The sequence below is a fragment of the Buteo buteo genome, chromosome Z (assembly GCF_964188355.1).
Source record: "Buteo buteo chromosome Z, bButBut1.hap1.1, whole genome shotgun sequence".
NCBI lineage: Eukaryota > Metazoa > Chordata > Aves > Accipitriformes > Accipitridae > Buteo > Buteo buteo.
Window position 1 is genome coordinate 27,498,082 of NC_134204.1, and position 16,173 is coordinate 27,514,254.

The 16,173-nt window shown below is 41.2% G+C and overlaps 1 protein-coding gene across 5 annotated transcripts in view; it reads right to left on the reverse strand.

Annotated features, from left to right (window-relative positions):
- Positions 1-16,173, reverse strand: part of ANKDD1B (ankyrin repeat and death domain containing 1B) — a 34,587-nt gene that overhangs the window by 5,031 nt on the left and 13,383 nt on the right. For 3 of the 5 annotated variants that reach the window (XM_075020390.1, XM_075020386.1, XM_075020391.1), the window contains exons 4-10: positions 13,003-13,101; positions 11,286-11,384; positions 9,333-9,461; positions 8,360-8,458; positions 6,669-6,767; positions 3,942-4,040; positions 1,106-1,201 (exon numbers count right to left, since the gene is read on the reverse strand). In XM_075020390.1, the coding sequence (XP_074876491.1) occupies positions 1,106-1,201; positions 3,942-4,040; positions 6,669-6,767; positions 8,360-8,458; positions 9,333-9,461; positions 11,286-11,384; positions 13,003-13,101 (720 nt within the window). Of the gene's footprint in view, positions 1-1,105; positions 1,202-3,941; positions 4,041-6,668; positions 6,768-8,359; positions 8,459-9,332; positions 9,462-11,285; positions 11,385-13,002; positions 13,102-14,882; positions 14,988-15,079; positions 15,131-16,173 lie in introns of those variants that run through there. The other 2 variants (XM_075020387.1, XM_075020388.1) reach the window with 2 other exon arrangements.

The following is a 16,173-nucleotide window of genomic DNA, read 5'->3' on the forward strand; positions in this document are numbered from 1 at the left end:
GTCAAAACCCAGCAAATTTAATCAATTCTCACGGAGCCCACATCAACTTATGGCTCCAAACAAGAAAAACTGAGCAAGCCAATACAAGACTGGTTTATGGAGCATTAATATGCCCTAAAATGAACCTTCACCATCCTATGAAATACCTCCCATTCATCAAGTATGTAGGTATAGCAGGTTCTTTGTGGCTCATTGCTACAACTGTCATTGACAGAATAAACAAACTTTCTCAGAATTCTAAATGGTCCGAGTTAAGACCCCGTGACATGAGACATCCTGAATTTTCAAGACCCATTTGGGCTGGGTCTGAATTTCAAGGGACATCTCTAGAATGCAATTTACCAGCAGCCCAGCTCGAAATACTCCTTTGATTTTAAGAGGTACTAAGCTTAGTTTTTCTTGTTCAGACACTTACCACCTATAGAGCCTGTACAGATTCATAAGTGATGTGGGATAGTCAACGTAGGCCAAAATAATTGTCATCTACACTTTAACATATCTGACTCTCAGCCCTTTAGGGAGGGCCATCACTAAACAGCCTACATTTAAATAACAACTATGGAAAGAAGGCTAGAAATTCAGACAATCTGAGGTCAATCTAAGCTGTGTCCTTCATACTTGTTGCCTGGTTCTTTCCCATTTCATTGATTGCATTTTATAATTAGCATACATAAAACAGAAGAGGGAGCTCCTGCCAAAGCAGCTGAGCCCTTACTACCAAAAGAGTGACAGACACTTGCACTCCTCCATTTTCCAACAAGATTTTGCTGTACCAAAGGACACAGGGTTCAACGTGGATTCAGGTCATCCCAGCCCTGATGCTGATAGCACAGCTTGAATTTGGGTCAGAATCTCTCTCCACCCCTTTATCTCTTTGTGTAGAGCATGATGCAGGAAAATGGTAAGATCTGCCTACAATTTTACAGCTAGTCAGGAATAAAACCCATATGGGGTAGAGACCTTCCCATTCCCAATCCTAACCTCAATTTATCAAGGCCAGTCTTGCAACCTGTCAAAAGGAACCACCTCAGGCAAAAGGCACTTCAGGATCAGAATCAGCTCTTCCACTATAGTTATCCTCAGTGTAATGAAAGATGTCTCTTACCTGTTTTGTGGCATAATACCTTTCTGCTTTAATGATCATATCTACGATGAGGGCGTGATTGCTCCTTGATGCCACAGCTAGTGCAGTTTTTCCATGCTGAAAGCAGAGAGTGTGTCAGAACATTATCTCATATGTAGGAGGATAAGTATATCATCGAAGAAACACAGGAGCTTTGTTTACAGGACCCTATCCCTTTTTTTCAAGAAAACTTTCTGCTATAATTTTGTGGCTTTAGAGTAGCTACAAAGTTCTATGCTTTGTGTGAGTTGTACCCCCTCAGCCCAAATGTGGTCAATTTTTTCAACACACTGAACTCCCCCTAAAGAATTTCTGGTGAGGTACAGCTGCTTTCAGAAGCCTCCTGTACTCAGACTGCTGCATACTTCATACCAGCTTGTGCTCTCCTGTCACTGCTTCCAAGTTCGTGCAAGCCCAGGCATCCATAGGCTGAAAACTACCACAAATACAGTTCATTTCCATGGTATGGTTAAACTGGCATTTCAGATGGATAGGCTGGCAAAGTTGGAAAGCTCCAACTTTAAGGGCAAACCTGCATATTGTTTTGGATGGTAAGAGAAGCTGGCTCACAGAATGAAAAGAGGGTGTGGGAATGACTTTCTCATGATAACTGAAGTGAGCACAACTGAAGGTGATGTTTCACGCATAGTATGGGGAAAGGAATTAAAAGCCATTGTTTTAATTCCAGCTGCAGAGGACTGCCCAGTCTATCTGAACATATCTCTGCTATCAGCACTTTGATGCAAAGGCATCTTGGTGGCTCTACAGAGTTCTCTCTGCAATTGCCTATTTTCAGCAGATTTGTGCTGAGTGGAGCTGCCTCAAATTTAAATATTCAGGGCATTCTCCACATATCAAGTGCTAGGCATTCTAGAAAATTAGACCTAAAAGAAGCCAACCCCTTAATTAGAAGGTTCAGTAATTAAATTATAAGGCATTTCAACTCTCCAGCTATTATAACGTTCCTTAATATATATCTTTTGCATTCTAGCTCCTGGCTCTGCTCAAAATCATCCTAATTAGCCTGTTTTTAGAAAAGCATCGTATTGGAAGCTAAGGAATTTACATTTCATAAAATCTTTATAGCATAGACAACCTTTTTATGTGAAGAGTCCAGAGACCACAAGAGCTCCTTGGGTCCCACCTGGAAAGGTGCTTTGCATTTCGCAGAGAGGTGGAGGGGGTGGAAAAAGGGGATGTTTCTGGCCTCCTGTGCTAGTGCAGACACTGCTGGTATCCTGTGTGCACATGTAGCATGGCAGTCTTGCACACAGGGAACACTCCCTGCACTATCAATCACAAACAACGACAATTATATCTGCAGGTGGGAGGAAGGAAGAGCTCCTGAGAGGGCATTTCCTGAGCTGTAACAGCTTGCAACTCATGCAGATGCATGACATGCTCTGGAGACTGAGGACTCTTGCTGCTGGGGCACAGAGGGCAGGAAAACACTGTGCGATTGAAGCAGGCTCCCCTTTTTCCTGCCTACTGTTCATTAAGGACGGGAACATTTTTGGCATCTCAGCACCAATTCAGTTCAAGGAGGGCTGTACTTGCGAACGTTCCCAGTGGCGGCATGGCCTCAGGGGTCATGCAGCAAACAGGCAATGGAAAAGCTACTCCAAGAAATAAAACCAATGCAGAAAGGTGACAGAACTTGTGCTGGCTCAGAGCCATATTCTCATAACATGCCCTGAACAGTCAACACTGCTGTAATAACCAGGGTACTATCCAGCCCAGAGCCTTGCAGGTGCTTAAGGTCAAAACAGGCAATAAGAAGTAATTTTATGTGCCTGCCCTTGGAATATGAATAGGTAGAGACAATTTTCCAACAGCTAAGGCACTGTCTAAAGTGGGCAAGATTTCGTTCTGGGTTAGCCCATATGAGAACTGCAGCTCTCCAGTTAGCATATGACTCTGAATGGGAAGGCTTAACTGCAATGCAGCATCTTACCTCAGCCTCCCAAAACACACCAACCGTGTCACCCACACTCAGAGCTCTGAGCCTCATGTCAGGCTAGGGAAAAAAAGAGATGATCCTAGTCTGTAAAGCTTTACTGCTCATCAGGACAGCTTTGTGCATGAAAATTACTTTTGAAATTATTAAAGGGCTAGATTTTGCTCATGATAAACATCAAATCTGTCAATTCAGTCATACAGAAAATCAATATAGTGGTAACAGCATAAAAAAGACAAGCTCAATCTTGCAGTAATTTAGCAATATTTGTAAAAACTGGATTTGGTACTCTGTCCTTTCAAAAGCACTTCCCCAGAGACTCTGTGCTTTGGTACTTCTTCCAGCCTTTGCCATTCTTGCCTGTCTTTCCAGGCTGAACATCAGCAACAGGGTCTAAGCACCCACCTGAATGGATCTGGGACAGCTTCTCAGGGACGTGGTACCATCATTTCCCTATGGCCCAGGGTGCTAAAGGGCAAACTCACCATCGCTGCAATTAGTGAAGCTGGCAGTACCTGTGCCTCTCCTGGCAGTGAACCTGGCTGCAGGTGCACAGTTACAACAGCCGCAGGCTGTTTTTCATTCCGTAAGCCTAGTCCTTTTTTCCATCAGAGGTCTCTGGCAGCAGGGTTTACCCTCAAACTACGGAGCTTGGAAGTTTTACAGTTCTTCACTAAAACCATTTCAGATCTTTGCAAGCTGCAGGTACAGCAGTATTCAAAGGAGACATTCTTTGTAACAACTAACAGCTTTACCTAGGAAAGACAACTAGCAACAAGTGCTTTCTGCATCTCTGGGAAGAAGGTTATAAACAAAAAATAAAATCACATAATCCTTGCATGTGTGAGGAACACCATCTACCTTATCCACGGTCTTGAGATCGCAGCCTGCCTTCAGCAGCACTTCCACCAGCTCCACATTGCCAAGATCAGCTGCCAGATGTAGAGGGGTTTCCTGCCTCTGGAATTAATGACACCAAATAAATACAATAAGCCAAATTCCCTCTTAGAAGCAGAGTGCTCACAATCTGAATCTAAAGAAGATTCACAACAAAAGACAGCCTTGGCAAGAAAACACTGAACAGAATGAGATCATTTAACTTTTGAGTTATTTACCTGCCAGTTTTGTTTCAGGCAAACAAGAGATCATCTGGGATCTCTGCAGGAAAACCAGGCAGGAGTTCCAGTTGGCTCAGGAAAAAGTTGCTGTAATGCCCCTCTAACATACTGTAACCTAACGAGCTCTCTCTCTTCCCTCTAAAACAAGGTGTTTTGGACAGAGTGCTTCATGTGACTGCCAACCCCCACCCATACTATCCTCTCAAGTAACCTTTTCCCTGCTGAAATTCATGCAAAGATAACTGAACATCCCTAATTTTCAACAGTACATTGTGCCACGACCACAGCAGGGTTTGTTAGCCAGCCCTGCCACAAAGCAATGATATGTAGTAGAAGTCTACCTGCTCCTTAATGGGTTCAGTGAATCTTAAACCACACACACACACACACACACACACACAAAAAAAAAAAGGAGGAAAAAAAAAAAGCATTAAACAAAAACCATTAACAAAAAGTACAGCTAAAGGGGGATTCAACTTCAAGTCTAATCTTTGGGTCTGAAATGAGAGTTGTATAGCCTCTATGCAACTGCATGTACCCAAATAAAACCTATTTAATTAACCTTCTACAGAAAATTAGAATAAGAAATTCCAGATGTCTACGGGTGTAATGCAGCAGCAAATAAGATATGTTGTCATTTGTGGAAGCCCTGCATATCTAGACATGTCCCTTAGCATGTTTCATGTGATACAGCATCCTTTTAAGTTGAAGGGTTTGTGCCTGTGCTTCTCTAATGTTGCAAGTCTACATTCTGTAGGTCTGGTTAGAGAACTTTTTTGGCCTTTAGATCTTAACTTAAAGGTTGCAGAGTCAAACACTAAGACCATACACACCAAGAAACACCAGCCTCAGGGTTCCACATTAGAGCCTCTCATCAGCTCTTTTGGGAATACACACTATGATCACATGACCTCATAAATTTTCCCCAACAATACATCCTAATTTCTTTTCTGCAGTAATTTAGAGATATCTATGTAGCTATTGTAGGTAACATTAGACATGCTAGAGACAAAGCACAAAACATTTCCAAAAGATGTGTTCATGAAGTTTACAAAATTCTCTATTTTATGTGACGGAAGATCTTATCATCATACTTGACTCCAGCCACAAATGACAGCCTCTGTCTCCTGCAAAAATGTGTACAAATTAATCTTTAGCAATAAAATGATCAATGGGAAAGCAGCAGGAACTGCTGCCTCTGTTACTAACCAAGTCAACATCTGCTTCCACCATTCTTCTTGAGTACAGGTGCAACTACTATATTTGAGGGTTTGATCTCTGGTGTGTGCCCTCAGATTGAGTGACCTTTTCAGTGTCCATACGGGTGGCTTCGGAGCAGGAGACTTCAGCGTCCCCTTGTGTGCTCCTTGATCAGGAAACCGTCTTCCTCTCTTGAAGGCACAGGACGGCAGCTCAGTAGGCATGGGCCAGGCCTCAACACAGCGTTAGAAGTCACTGTGTTTCATGGGGGCAGACAAGGCTCCCCTCCTTCAAATGCTGTACCAACTACCTGGGACTACATGCCTGTTCAGGTGTGAAATCCCAAGCTATTGGAGGCAATAACAGCCCCAGGCATCAAGAAAGCCAGCACCAAAGTAAATATGTTGGCACGCATCACGTGGCCTTCCATAGAGGAGGGTATCCAGAACCTGAGGGGATTAGTGGTGGTGGAGGTGGTCTACAAGGAACTGGCCCCCAAGCAACCAGGCCTCCAAAGGCCACCGGCACCAAGCAGAAGCAAAAGATTCCTGGTAAAGGTGGGGAAAACAGACGCCAGCATCCCTGGGTGGGCTTGAATGACCAACCTTTCAGTTAACAGCCGAACATGCTAACACTTGCACCACGGAGACCTGTGACCTCGTTGTTCAGTGTGATGTTGTGTGGTGTGGAGCATCGCTTTGGTCAGCTCTGGTCATCTGCTTGGCTGTGTCCCCTCCCAGCCCCTGTGCACCTCCAGCCTACTCCCAGGGGGAATCAGAGTCCAAAACAGAGAAGGCCTTGCTTGATGCTGTGCAAGCACTGTTCAGCAACAGCTAAAACACTGGTGCCTTACCACCACTGCTGTGGTCACAAATCGGAAACACAGCACCACAGGGACTGCTGTGAAAAAAAAATTAACTCCATCCCAGCCAAGTGACACTCTGCACTGGGTTTCCCTCTGAGATCAATACTGTTGAGACATTTCAGTCATTTATTACACCTGAATTGTAAAACTCGAACAATAAATTAATCCAAATATTTTCTGAGTATATAGCATTTTGCTATCCTTATCTTGCACAAACAATACTAGCACAGCATGTACCAGTGACTAATACATATGCACACATGCAAAAAGATAAGGAGGGAACTGCCTCTTCCTTCCTATTTTTTTGTACCCTGAGCTCATAAGGCAAAAAAAATTATTTCAAGCAAAATCCACATAATCTCCTTTTTACCAGCAAAGTTACATTAATTCCCAATTTTTTCTTACGTGATTTAAGGAGTTTATATCATGATTGGCATCCAAGAGGCTTTTTACTACTGGTAGATGACTATTGATGACTGCTAAATGGAGAGGGGAATTCTTCTGCTGTGGAAGGAAAATAATTTAGCTGTTATACTTGGATACATTATTAGAAGTCCATTCAAATAAGAAAAAGGTTCTTCTTAAAATCCGCCCCTTGCAAAGGCGATGTGCTCTAGTAGAGGTTCAAGAGTGCAGAAAACACACCTTAAGGTGCGGAGTTACGCCAGAGATGGTAGCCTGCTCCTGCAACACCTACAGCAGCAGATAAACAATACAGCTGAGAAATCTGGAAATGTTGAGTGCACAGGGTGTGTATCAGTGTGTCACCACTTAGGAACACAGCAAGGCACTCCTCTTACATGTCCATACCGGGATGTGCTGCTACCCTTGGCTGACAATAAAGAGTTTACAATAATGTTTCTGTCCCCTCAGAAAATTGGGTTTGCCCTTAGTTGAATAGGCTGGAGACAGATGAATTCTGTATTGGGTAAACAGATGTCAAAATCTACTTTCCAGGAATAAACTCTTGTCTCGTATTGCTGCTGGGAATATTCTTCATACTAAACTGACTTGCTGTCATATTTATAAAAGCAAATTGCAGCTAGAAAGAAATTAAGGGTTTTTATTTGAGTGATTATTTATTAAAATAACTGGGGCACACATCCAGCACCAGTCACAATCCAACCATTAGATTGGCAAGATCGCTTTGTATGTTGAACCTGTGACTCATTGGTTTCTTATTAAATACAGCTAAAGAATAATTCCATACCAGTGTTATTCACGGGTGCCAGACACCAGGTCATTAGTGTCTTTATAAACCACAGCCATTTCTTCAGGGTTACAGAAAAATAAAGCAAGCCCTTATGCAATGCTGCAGTGGAAATGTTTCCAAAACGTAAGCTACAATTTTATGAGTTGCTTCTGCTACAGAAAGCCAATGAGAGCAAGCAGCACAATAACTGCCTGACCTTTAAAATAAGTGATTTCAAGCACATCATAAATTGTTCTTCCTTGATAACATTACACAACAGGACAGTGCTCATGGCAGAGAGGTCACAAAGCCCAGATTCTTTTTTCAACCTGTACCGTAGAAGTGGAAAATAACTTCCTATTCACAGAAAATCTCAGATGCAACAAAAACTGTAATATCTAAATTGAGACAAGATTTGAATATTAGGAATACCTTTCTTTTTAAACCCCAAAGAATGGTGGCATGCAGATTTTGAAGGCACATGCTTTGAGTGCAGAGGGTGAAAGTACTCAAGTGTTTATTTACCTTTTGTTTACCTTTATGCAAAATCAGTTACAAGTGTTAACTCTTGGCCCATGGCACACAGGGAGGCCTGCATTACTGCTGCTTAGTTCAAGCGGGGTACTTTGCCTATCTTCTCCTAATGCCTCGTTTGTGGCTTAGTTGGGCCACCTCTACACTGCACCAGTTTCCTCAGGCACTCACTGGTTTTGTGCAACAGAACTTTGTCTTTGTAGGTCCATACGTATTGCTAACCAACATCCATAAACCACATAATAACATGTATAGTAAAAAAAATTAAGGAACTAGTCAATCTCATTCAGCTGTCTGAATTCCCAAGGAAGGCCATAAAAGACAGGACAGGCTAAACAACAGCAGAACTGTTATGCTGATATACACTCACCTCGGGTTTAGGAACCAGGTCAATATTCTTTTCAATAAGAAAAGTAACCAAGGATAGATGTCCATTCTGAACTGCAATCTGCAAAGCACTGTTATTGTTCTGAAAGAAATGGTATAGACAGCAAAAACTTACATTTTTGTTGCTGGAAAAACAGTACTAAAAAGAGCTATCAATATAGGATAATCTTTCATTTAAATTTGTGTTATTGTCCCCTCCACGAAAAAATCTCCCTTTGATAAAATGATATAAAATGAAGTGGATCAGCAGTTAGCACGATGTGTTTTTATAAATACTGAAGGAACTTCCCATTTTTACTATATCACAACAAACTGCTAAAACCACCAGTATTCTGTAGTCCTTTTCAATCTCTCTTACGAAAGAGATAAATCACCATTGTCAGCTATCCTGTGCCATGGACAATGACAATGCCAAAAAGTCTCCTAGTCTGTTCAGTTTGACCTTTAACAAGCAAGTAGAGTCACATTAACAAACTTCTAAAAATAAATCAATAGAAAATTTTCACTTAATAATTCTGCTAAAACAAGCAAGCTGTCAGTCTGCTGAAATCATAAACTTCTCACAGCAGGCAAGCCGAGGCCATTCAATAGATGTGACCTGGACTGGAGTCTGGGAACCAGATATAGAGAACAGGTTTGTCATCAGTTCAGTCATATATGCTGCCCAAAAGGAGGATTTTCAGTTACCCTAGTTGGTTACATTTCCTAGTCATATGTTTTACTGTTGGTCATACAGCAAATAAAAAAGCTCCACCACAGTACTCTGTCAAATAAATCTATGATACATTTCTTCCACATCAGTGTTATTCTGTTAGCACTCTCTACATTCCCAATTCTATTCTATTATTTAATTTAATTTTTTACCATTTCATAAAAATATGCAGAGCAAATATAATGTTAGTACACACAGAAAAGAGAAGATAAGGTCTTTCCCACAGCCCAGGATGTCCCAGTACCTGTGTGCTAGTGGGATACTCTGTACATACTTGAGTTAAAACATTGATGTCACTCCCTGCTTCCAGTAGGACTTCAGCACATTTTTCGTGACCTCCTTCAACAGACAAGTAAAATGGAGTTTCTCCGTTCTAGACCAACAGAGAGAAAATGTCTGTTCCAATTTAAGCCATGTGACTTATAAGGCTGTGACACAAAACAGGTTAGCTCGATCAGACTTATCCAGCTCAACAGAAAAGGGGAGATGGTCACAAGAGAACACAACCTGATTGCTCCTAAATTAACACTTAAATGAAATGGAAACTCACCTACACTTAAGTGACAGATGATATTTATGTGGACAGATGTATGGTAAAGTTTACGATACAGATAACTTTCATAAATATTAATTGCGCTCTTTTCAAAAAAGTTTGCTAGCAACAGGCACAGAAAGAAAGATGGTGGGTAGCAGTTGCTGCCATTCAACACCAGGCAACACCACTAGCATGCTAGCACATACCATAAGCACCAATTCCTGTCAGTCCAATGCCATGGATTTCTGATGAATTACCAACTCTAGTGCTAGTTATAAGGAGATTTTTTAGCAGAAATAATCCCATTACATATTTATTTCAAATCTTCTCACCCCCAAAAGTCTCCATGTCTCCACAGCAAGTCTCTAAAATAAGTTACATCAGCTGCACAATGATCTAATCCCTGCTTCTCAACTCCTAAAATACACAAAAGTTTACTGAAAGTTACTCTAGTGTTTCAGCATTCACAGACACATCAATAAATCCTGGTTTTACTTTGCTTAAACTCCTGCCACCATTATTCTGGTCAACTTAATATATTTTAGTGCTTTGCTCATGCTGGGGAAAGAGATACCTGTTTATCCACAGACCAGAACATCTCCAGCTTGTCAGGAAGGTCACACCATTAGCCAAGGCAAGGCAGGGGCACAAGCAGTACAAGCTTTGTGTGCAGAAGCAACATTGTTAGGCAAGGCTCGGGAACATTTCAAAGGGGCTTGTATGCCTCAAAGCTTGCATAGCTGGACATAACAGACAAGCTGGATAAGCGAGAACTCCTCAACCCATAAATCTGTTACTGATTAAGGAAGAGGAGGGCCTTGGGTAGGAATGGGTGTCCCTTACTCATTTTGCCCACTGGGCCGGCAGAACAGACCATCAACCAACCGCACAGCAGGTTTCCACAGTGGGCATGCCAGTCCCCAACAAGGTGAATCGACTTGCCCAGTTCATTCCAGCTGCCCCACAGAAGAAGCAGAAGACACAAGGACGCTTTGCAAAGCAGAACACCGAGTTGAGTAGTTAGCATGCATTTCCCTCCTCCACCCGTACTTTAAGCCTTAAAATTAAGCTCATGAGTGCATCAACTCAGGGATACAACCTTCACAGCTAATATGCAATTCATGAATAAGCTGGCTGAGCTCACCAACACTAACCCAGCAAAGAAAAACTGAGTAGGCAGTGTCTGCAGCCAATTCTGTGCAGTCAATTGAGATCAGATGAACAAGGTCCAAATCTGAGACCTCTTTGCTGAGGTGCCTATGATGGTATGTGCTGGGCATGCATGTTGAACTGGCTCAGTGAATAGCCTGAAAAGCAACAGAGATGGTAAAAGGAACGGGATTATGTGGCCAGAAATGTTGGAGGACAGGGAGCGAGGTGGAGGTTAGGTCCTCCTCTGTTCCCTACTAGCAGTTGTTATGCAAGGGCATGAGAGACAGAGGGGAGACCATTGTGTGAGGAATAGAGGACAGAGGAAGAGACACTGAAGGAGTTAATGGAGTTTAATTTATCGGAGGAGGGACATGGAAACAGGATGCAAATGTACTAGAAAAGCAACAGAACTAACGAAGTCTACACAGTGCAACATCTTTTCCTTTAAAATATTATTTCTGAGTTGATTTTTCAAATCTCTATCTCTTTCAGTAGTTTCTGTGTCCTTACCTGATTGAGGTCATTTATTTCCTCCCACTGTTTGAGCAGAATTTCCACAACTTCACTGTGACCATTTTTGGCTGCTAGATGCAATGCTGTATTTCCCTCCTTGAAATTAAAATGTCAAATAAGATCTATTTAAACCCAGAATAAAGTCAAAACATCAAGTAAAACCAACACAAAGCCTTTGGTATTTTACATACATCTCTCTTTTACATACAAGCAGAAAGAGGCAGATCCACACAGCTTGTTCCAAGATTCAGACTAATCTGAAAGGGACCTTTTCACATGTACACAGACATGACCTTGCTGGTCTAGTTGGCTGTCTCATATTCTGAAAACTGCAGTGTATGACCAGTGAAAAGACCTACAATTCTAACTCCTAAAGAATGAATCAGAAGAAAACTCTGGGTTCCTGTTCCTACAAGGATGGGGACTACATCAACCCCCCAAGATCACTGACTTAAAGATTAATGGCCAAAACCAAGGTAAGTATATAGAAACTTGTAGTGGGTTTGATGCCAACATCACAATCTTCAATCTCCTTCACCATCAGCACAATTTCTCACTAGCTAATGAAAAAAAAAACCCCAACAACCAAACCACAACAGCAAGCAAATAAAAACAAAGAGCAAGTTCAGGAAAAGCAGCAGGTTTTGAGCTAAAAGACAATGCTGGCACAAGAAAAAGTATGAAACTGGCTAAAAACAAACTGAAGCTGGAAATTAGGAGAAGTGGACCGTCATTTCTGAATGAACAGCTTTTAATTCACAGCACTTGGGGGCTGAAGTGTGGGGAAATTCAAATCCTTTTTAAAAATCATGGATACAGTGTGCTTGCTCTTAGTGACCCGGGAGATGAGTTACTGTCCTGGCTTCTTACCTACTTACTCTGTAGGATCACAGCATTTGCCTCCCATCATTGCTGTTTACCCCTTCAGCCTGTTAGATTTCAGGGAGAACATTGTCTTTTAACCTCTGCTGATAAACTGCTTAGGCACAGCAGAGCTCTGGGTTGCACTGCAGCTTTTAAACTACCAAAAAACCACCATCACTTCACGGGTGTTTACTTACAGGGTTCTATAAATGCAGTATCTCGCCATTTCACAATTTTTAATGTATTTATCCTTGCAATGCCACAGATGCAGAGAACTACCAATTTGCTCATTCCACAAATAGTTGAGTAAGGAGTAAGGAAATTTAAGGGCAGACTTTGAAAGTTACTTAGATACCTTAAAATGCAGAGTCAAAAGCAAACTCAATCAGATTGAAGTGTTAAGGCACTTCTGAAAAATCCCCATAGGTGCTTATTTGCATCCTGAAGTATTTAAACACCTTTGAAAAATTAATCATCCAGGACTTAGCAGTGACACAGAGACACAGCCAAGCAGAGTGAAAAACTAGGAAATACAAGTACAGAGGCCAACACCTTAATCACCAGACTTGCCCGCTTCTCCCAACAGAGAGCATATGCTAGGCTTGCTTTACACAAATTATTAATGCGTATGGAAAAGTCTCTCAGCAATAAGACCAGAAGTCCCACTGTCTTCCCTTAATTACTGAAAAATCACCCTTGTATATGTGTTGGTCCAATATATATCACTACCAGCACTGTGAAGTCTGTACAGCTTATTCACATTACTTAGTTGCGTAGTAATTACACTGAAACAAAGTAATCTTTCACAAGCACATTTTCAGTAGTACTTCTGTGGAAAAGAAAACTTTACCTTATCTTTTTCAGATGTAAACATCTTCAGAGTAATCAAATTGTTTATCATGTCAACATGGCCTTTTTCAGATGCCAGAAGAAATGGCTTTTTACCTTTCTAGAAAACAATTATGGAAAGAAGCACAGTGTTATTGAAGTAAAAATTCTTTGCTTCTGGTTACTAGATACATGGCATGCATATGTGTATTCCGCATAAATTGTATATATTGTATGACTAAGTAGATTAACAAAAAAGTAGATATACACAAAAAGAGTAAGAATTAAAAAAAAAATGCAATATTTAGTTAGTGTAAAAAAGAGATTACGCATCTTGCATACCCTGAAGAACATATTTGAAAAGTCTTCAGAAATGGTAACAAGGCGGAAAATGTGCTCAAAACATTTAATTCTTACTTATTCTCAGTATGAAAATATTTATCAAAAGAACTGTGTTATCAAAAGTCTGAGGATACTCAGAAACAGGCAGTAAAGGAGTTGCAAGATTTATTTCCATGGCGTAACACGTTTGATCTGAATTCTGCAAGCACAGACCAGAACAACCATATCTCAGAAGTTTCATCCAGGAGGCCCAAATTTAGTGCTGTACATTATGGGGGTTTTTTTGGTGGTGGTTAAACTAAGAAAAACTTTTCCAACTGTTTACAACTCAACTGCAGAAAGTTATCTTGATATAAAACCATACCACTGGTCAGACACTACCCGATAGTGGCCTATGTTAAATGTCTAAGAAAAAAAATGCAATCAACTAATAGATAAATATGAAATAACCTCAACATAAAGAATATTCTTCTTCACCATTCCTTTTCTAAGGCCTAAAACACACAAGTTTGTTTTGTTAAATTAAGTCTGTTTTGTCAGTCTTGCCACATGCAGAAGGAATTCAGAATTTTGCACCATTGGGTCAATACAATTCAAGCCTTGAAAAAAGGATAGGGGAGCTTTGTTAGTTTGGTGACAGATCCTACAAAGAATAAGTTTACCTCATGTAAAGATAAAATATCTTACTTTGCTAAGTAAGCCTTCAAAGCAATATCCCAACATTGTGGGAAGGAAAAATAAAACCACAGCAAACCTGATAAGGACAAGGCCCTGGCACTATTGGAGAGTTGGTGCACCTCTATAGGATGGCTGCACGTAGTTTTATGTTCTACATTGGTGAAATATACCCGTGTTGGCCATAACTGGCAAGTTTTGATAAGGACAGGGACTGTGGGGGTGAGCTGTGTGGGAGGAGGTCAGAGACTGCCCTGTGCTGGTCACAGCCTCTTCCAGCTGGCTCCACAATGGACAAAACTGACGACACTCAACCCGTGACTCATGTCAGCACTCAACCCATCAGAGAAGCACACGATACCTCTGTGAAAATGTATTTAAGAAAGGGTGGTCACTGCTACGGGGAGGATGCACAAGGGGAGATACAGGAGAAGACATAAAAGGATGCAAGAGAGAAGACACAGGAGAAGGTACACCTGCAGGGTGACTGCAGCCCATGGAAGAACCCTTGCTGGAGCAGAGGAAGAGAGTAAGAAACAAAGAGCAGCAAAAAAAGGAAACCACTGTGGACTAACGCCAACCTCCTCTGCCTTCCATTGCCTCACCGATGGGACTGAGCATCACATGCATCAAAAGCACGGGGAGCAGGGGAGGAGAGGTGTCTGGAGTTCAGCTGAGAGGGGCAAAGAGGGAGGAAAGCTGTTTTCCCTAAGTGCTTGTCTGGCTGTTTTTCTTACTTGTTCCTCAATACCCAAATCAGTAATTAAAAGTTTATATAACTGGCAATAAATTAAAATTCATTGAAATTCCCCAAGTCAAGATTGTTTTGCTCACAACAGATGCCTCATGACATCAAAGAAATAAACAGAAAGAAACATACTGTACCCCATCAGGCTTGTTCAAGTCATTCAGATGAAGATCTTGGATAAAATAATCAAGTATTTTAACACTGTTGTTCTGAGCTGCAAAGTGCAGTACATTCATTCCTTCCTGAAAAACCATAAGCAACTCTGTAACAACAAGTTTGATTTTTTTCCAACACAAACATGTTTAGAGTTGGTAAAAATTTGGCATCAACAAACCTCATTCTTAGCCTTTTGATCAGCACCTGCTTTAACTAATTTTCGCATTATATCCAGATTTCCAGTCCAAGCTGCAAGATGAATCACGGTCAGGCCATGCTTCAAATAAAATGATAAAGGCAGAAATTACCACCAAAGTATCTCATGACAAATTTCTTTATATCTTTTTGGTTAATTCAGTGTATGAGTGGGTTCTGCTCTTCAGGCTCTTGGAAAATCAGTATTAACACCTGGCAGTGTGAGTGGGATTCATCTCACTTAAATTAAGCTAAATGTCATACATCAAGACCTAGCTAAATGTTCAAGCTGCCCCTCTTGACAGGAAGTCTGGCATCTCCAGAAAAGGACTGATCCCATTTTAAAATGGGGGGATTAAATTCTCCCTGGTAATTATTCCCTCTCTCCAGAAACCACGTAGATAGTTAGCACTGGGTGTGGTGGATGACATTTCAGGTGATGATATACAATGACTATATTTCCATGAGTGACCATAATTCCATAATTTTCCAGTTAGCCCTCTTCTTAAGGTTCTCTCTTATTCTCTCAAATTCCCTGAAAAGTTATTCTCTTATAGGAAAAAAAAAAACAAACAAAAACAACAAAAAAAAACCAAAAACCAAAACCACAACTGTTAACTTCTTAGAGCCAAAAGGAATAGAGATAAGGAACTTCCAGTCAGTGTCTCCCATCTTGGCCACAGATCTCTCTAGGTTTTCCATGTCTTCCTCAATTTGTGTGTACTGTGTCCAGGTGCAGCATCATAAATCATGGCTCATTGTGCTAAGTGTCAACACAAGACTTTCATACTCCACCATAAAAGCACCTGGTCTAAGAGATGGAATCAGAGAAACCTAAAGGAAGCAGGAGGGATCAAGGCACTTCCCTAGCAGTTATAACCCTTCCCCAGTTTCTCCTCTGTAAATGGGGAATACATAGCTTGACTCCCATCTCTAATGGAGAACAGGAACAGTTTTTATGCATGTTGATATAACACTCTGGACAGCAGGATGCTTGCTGTGACGGGGACTTCAGGATACTACTACTCGCAAACTATTCACTGAATAACAAAACAGTTCAGGCTGGAAGAGGCCTCT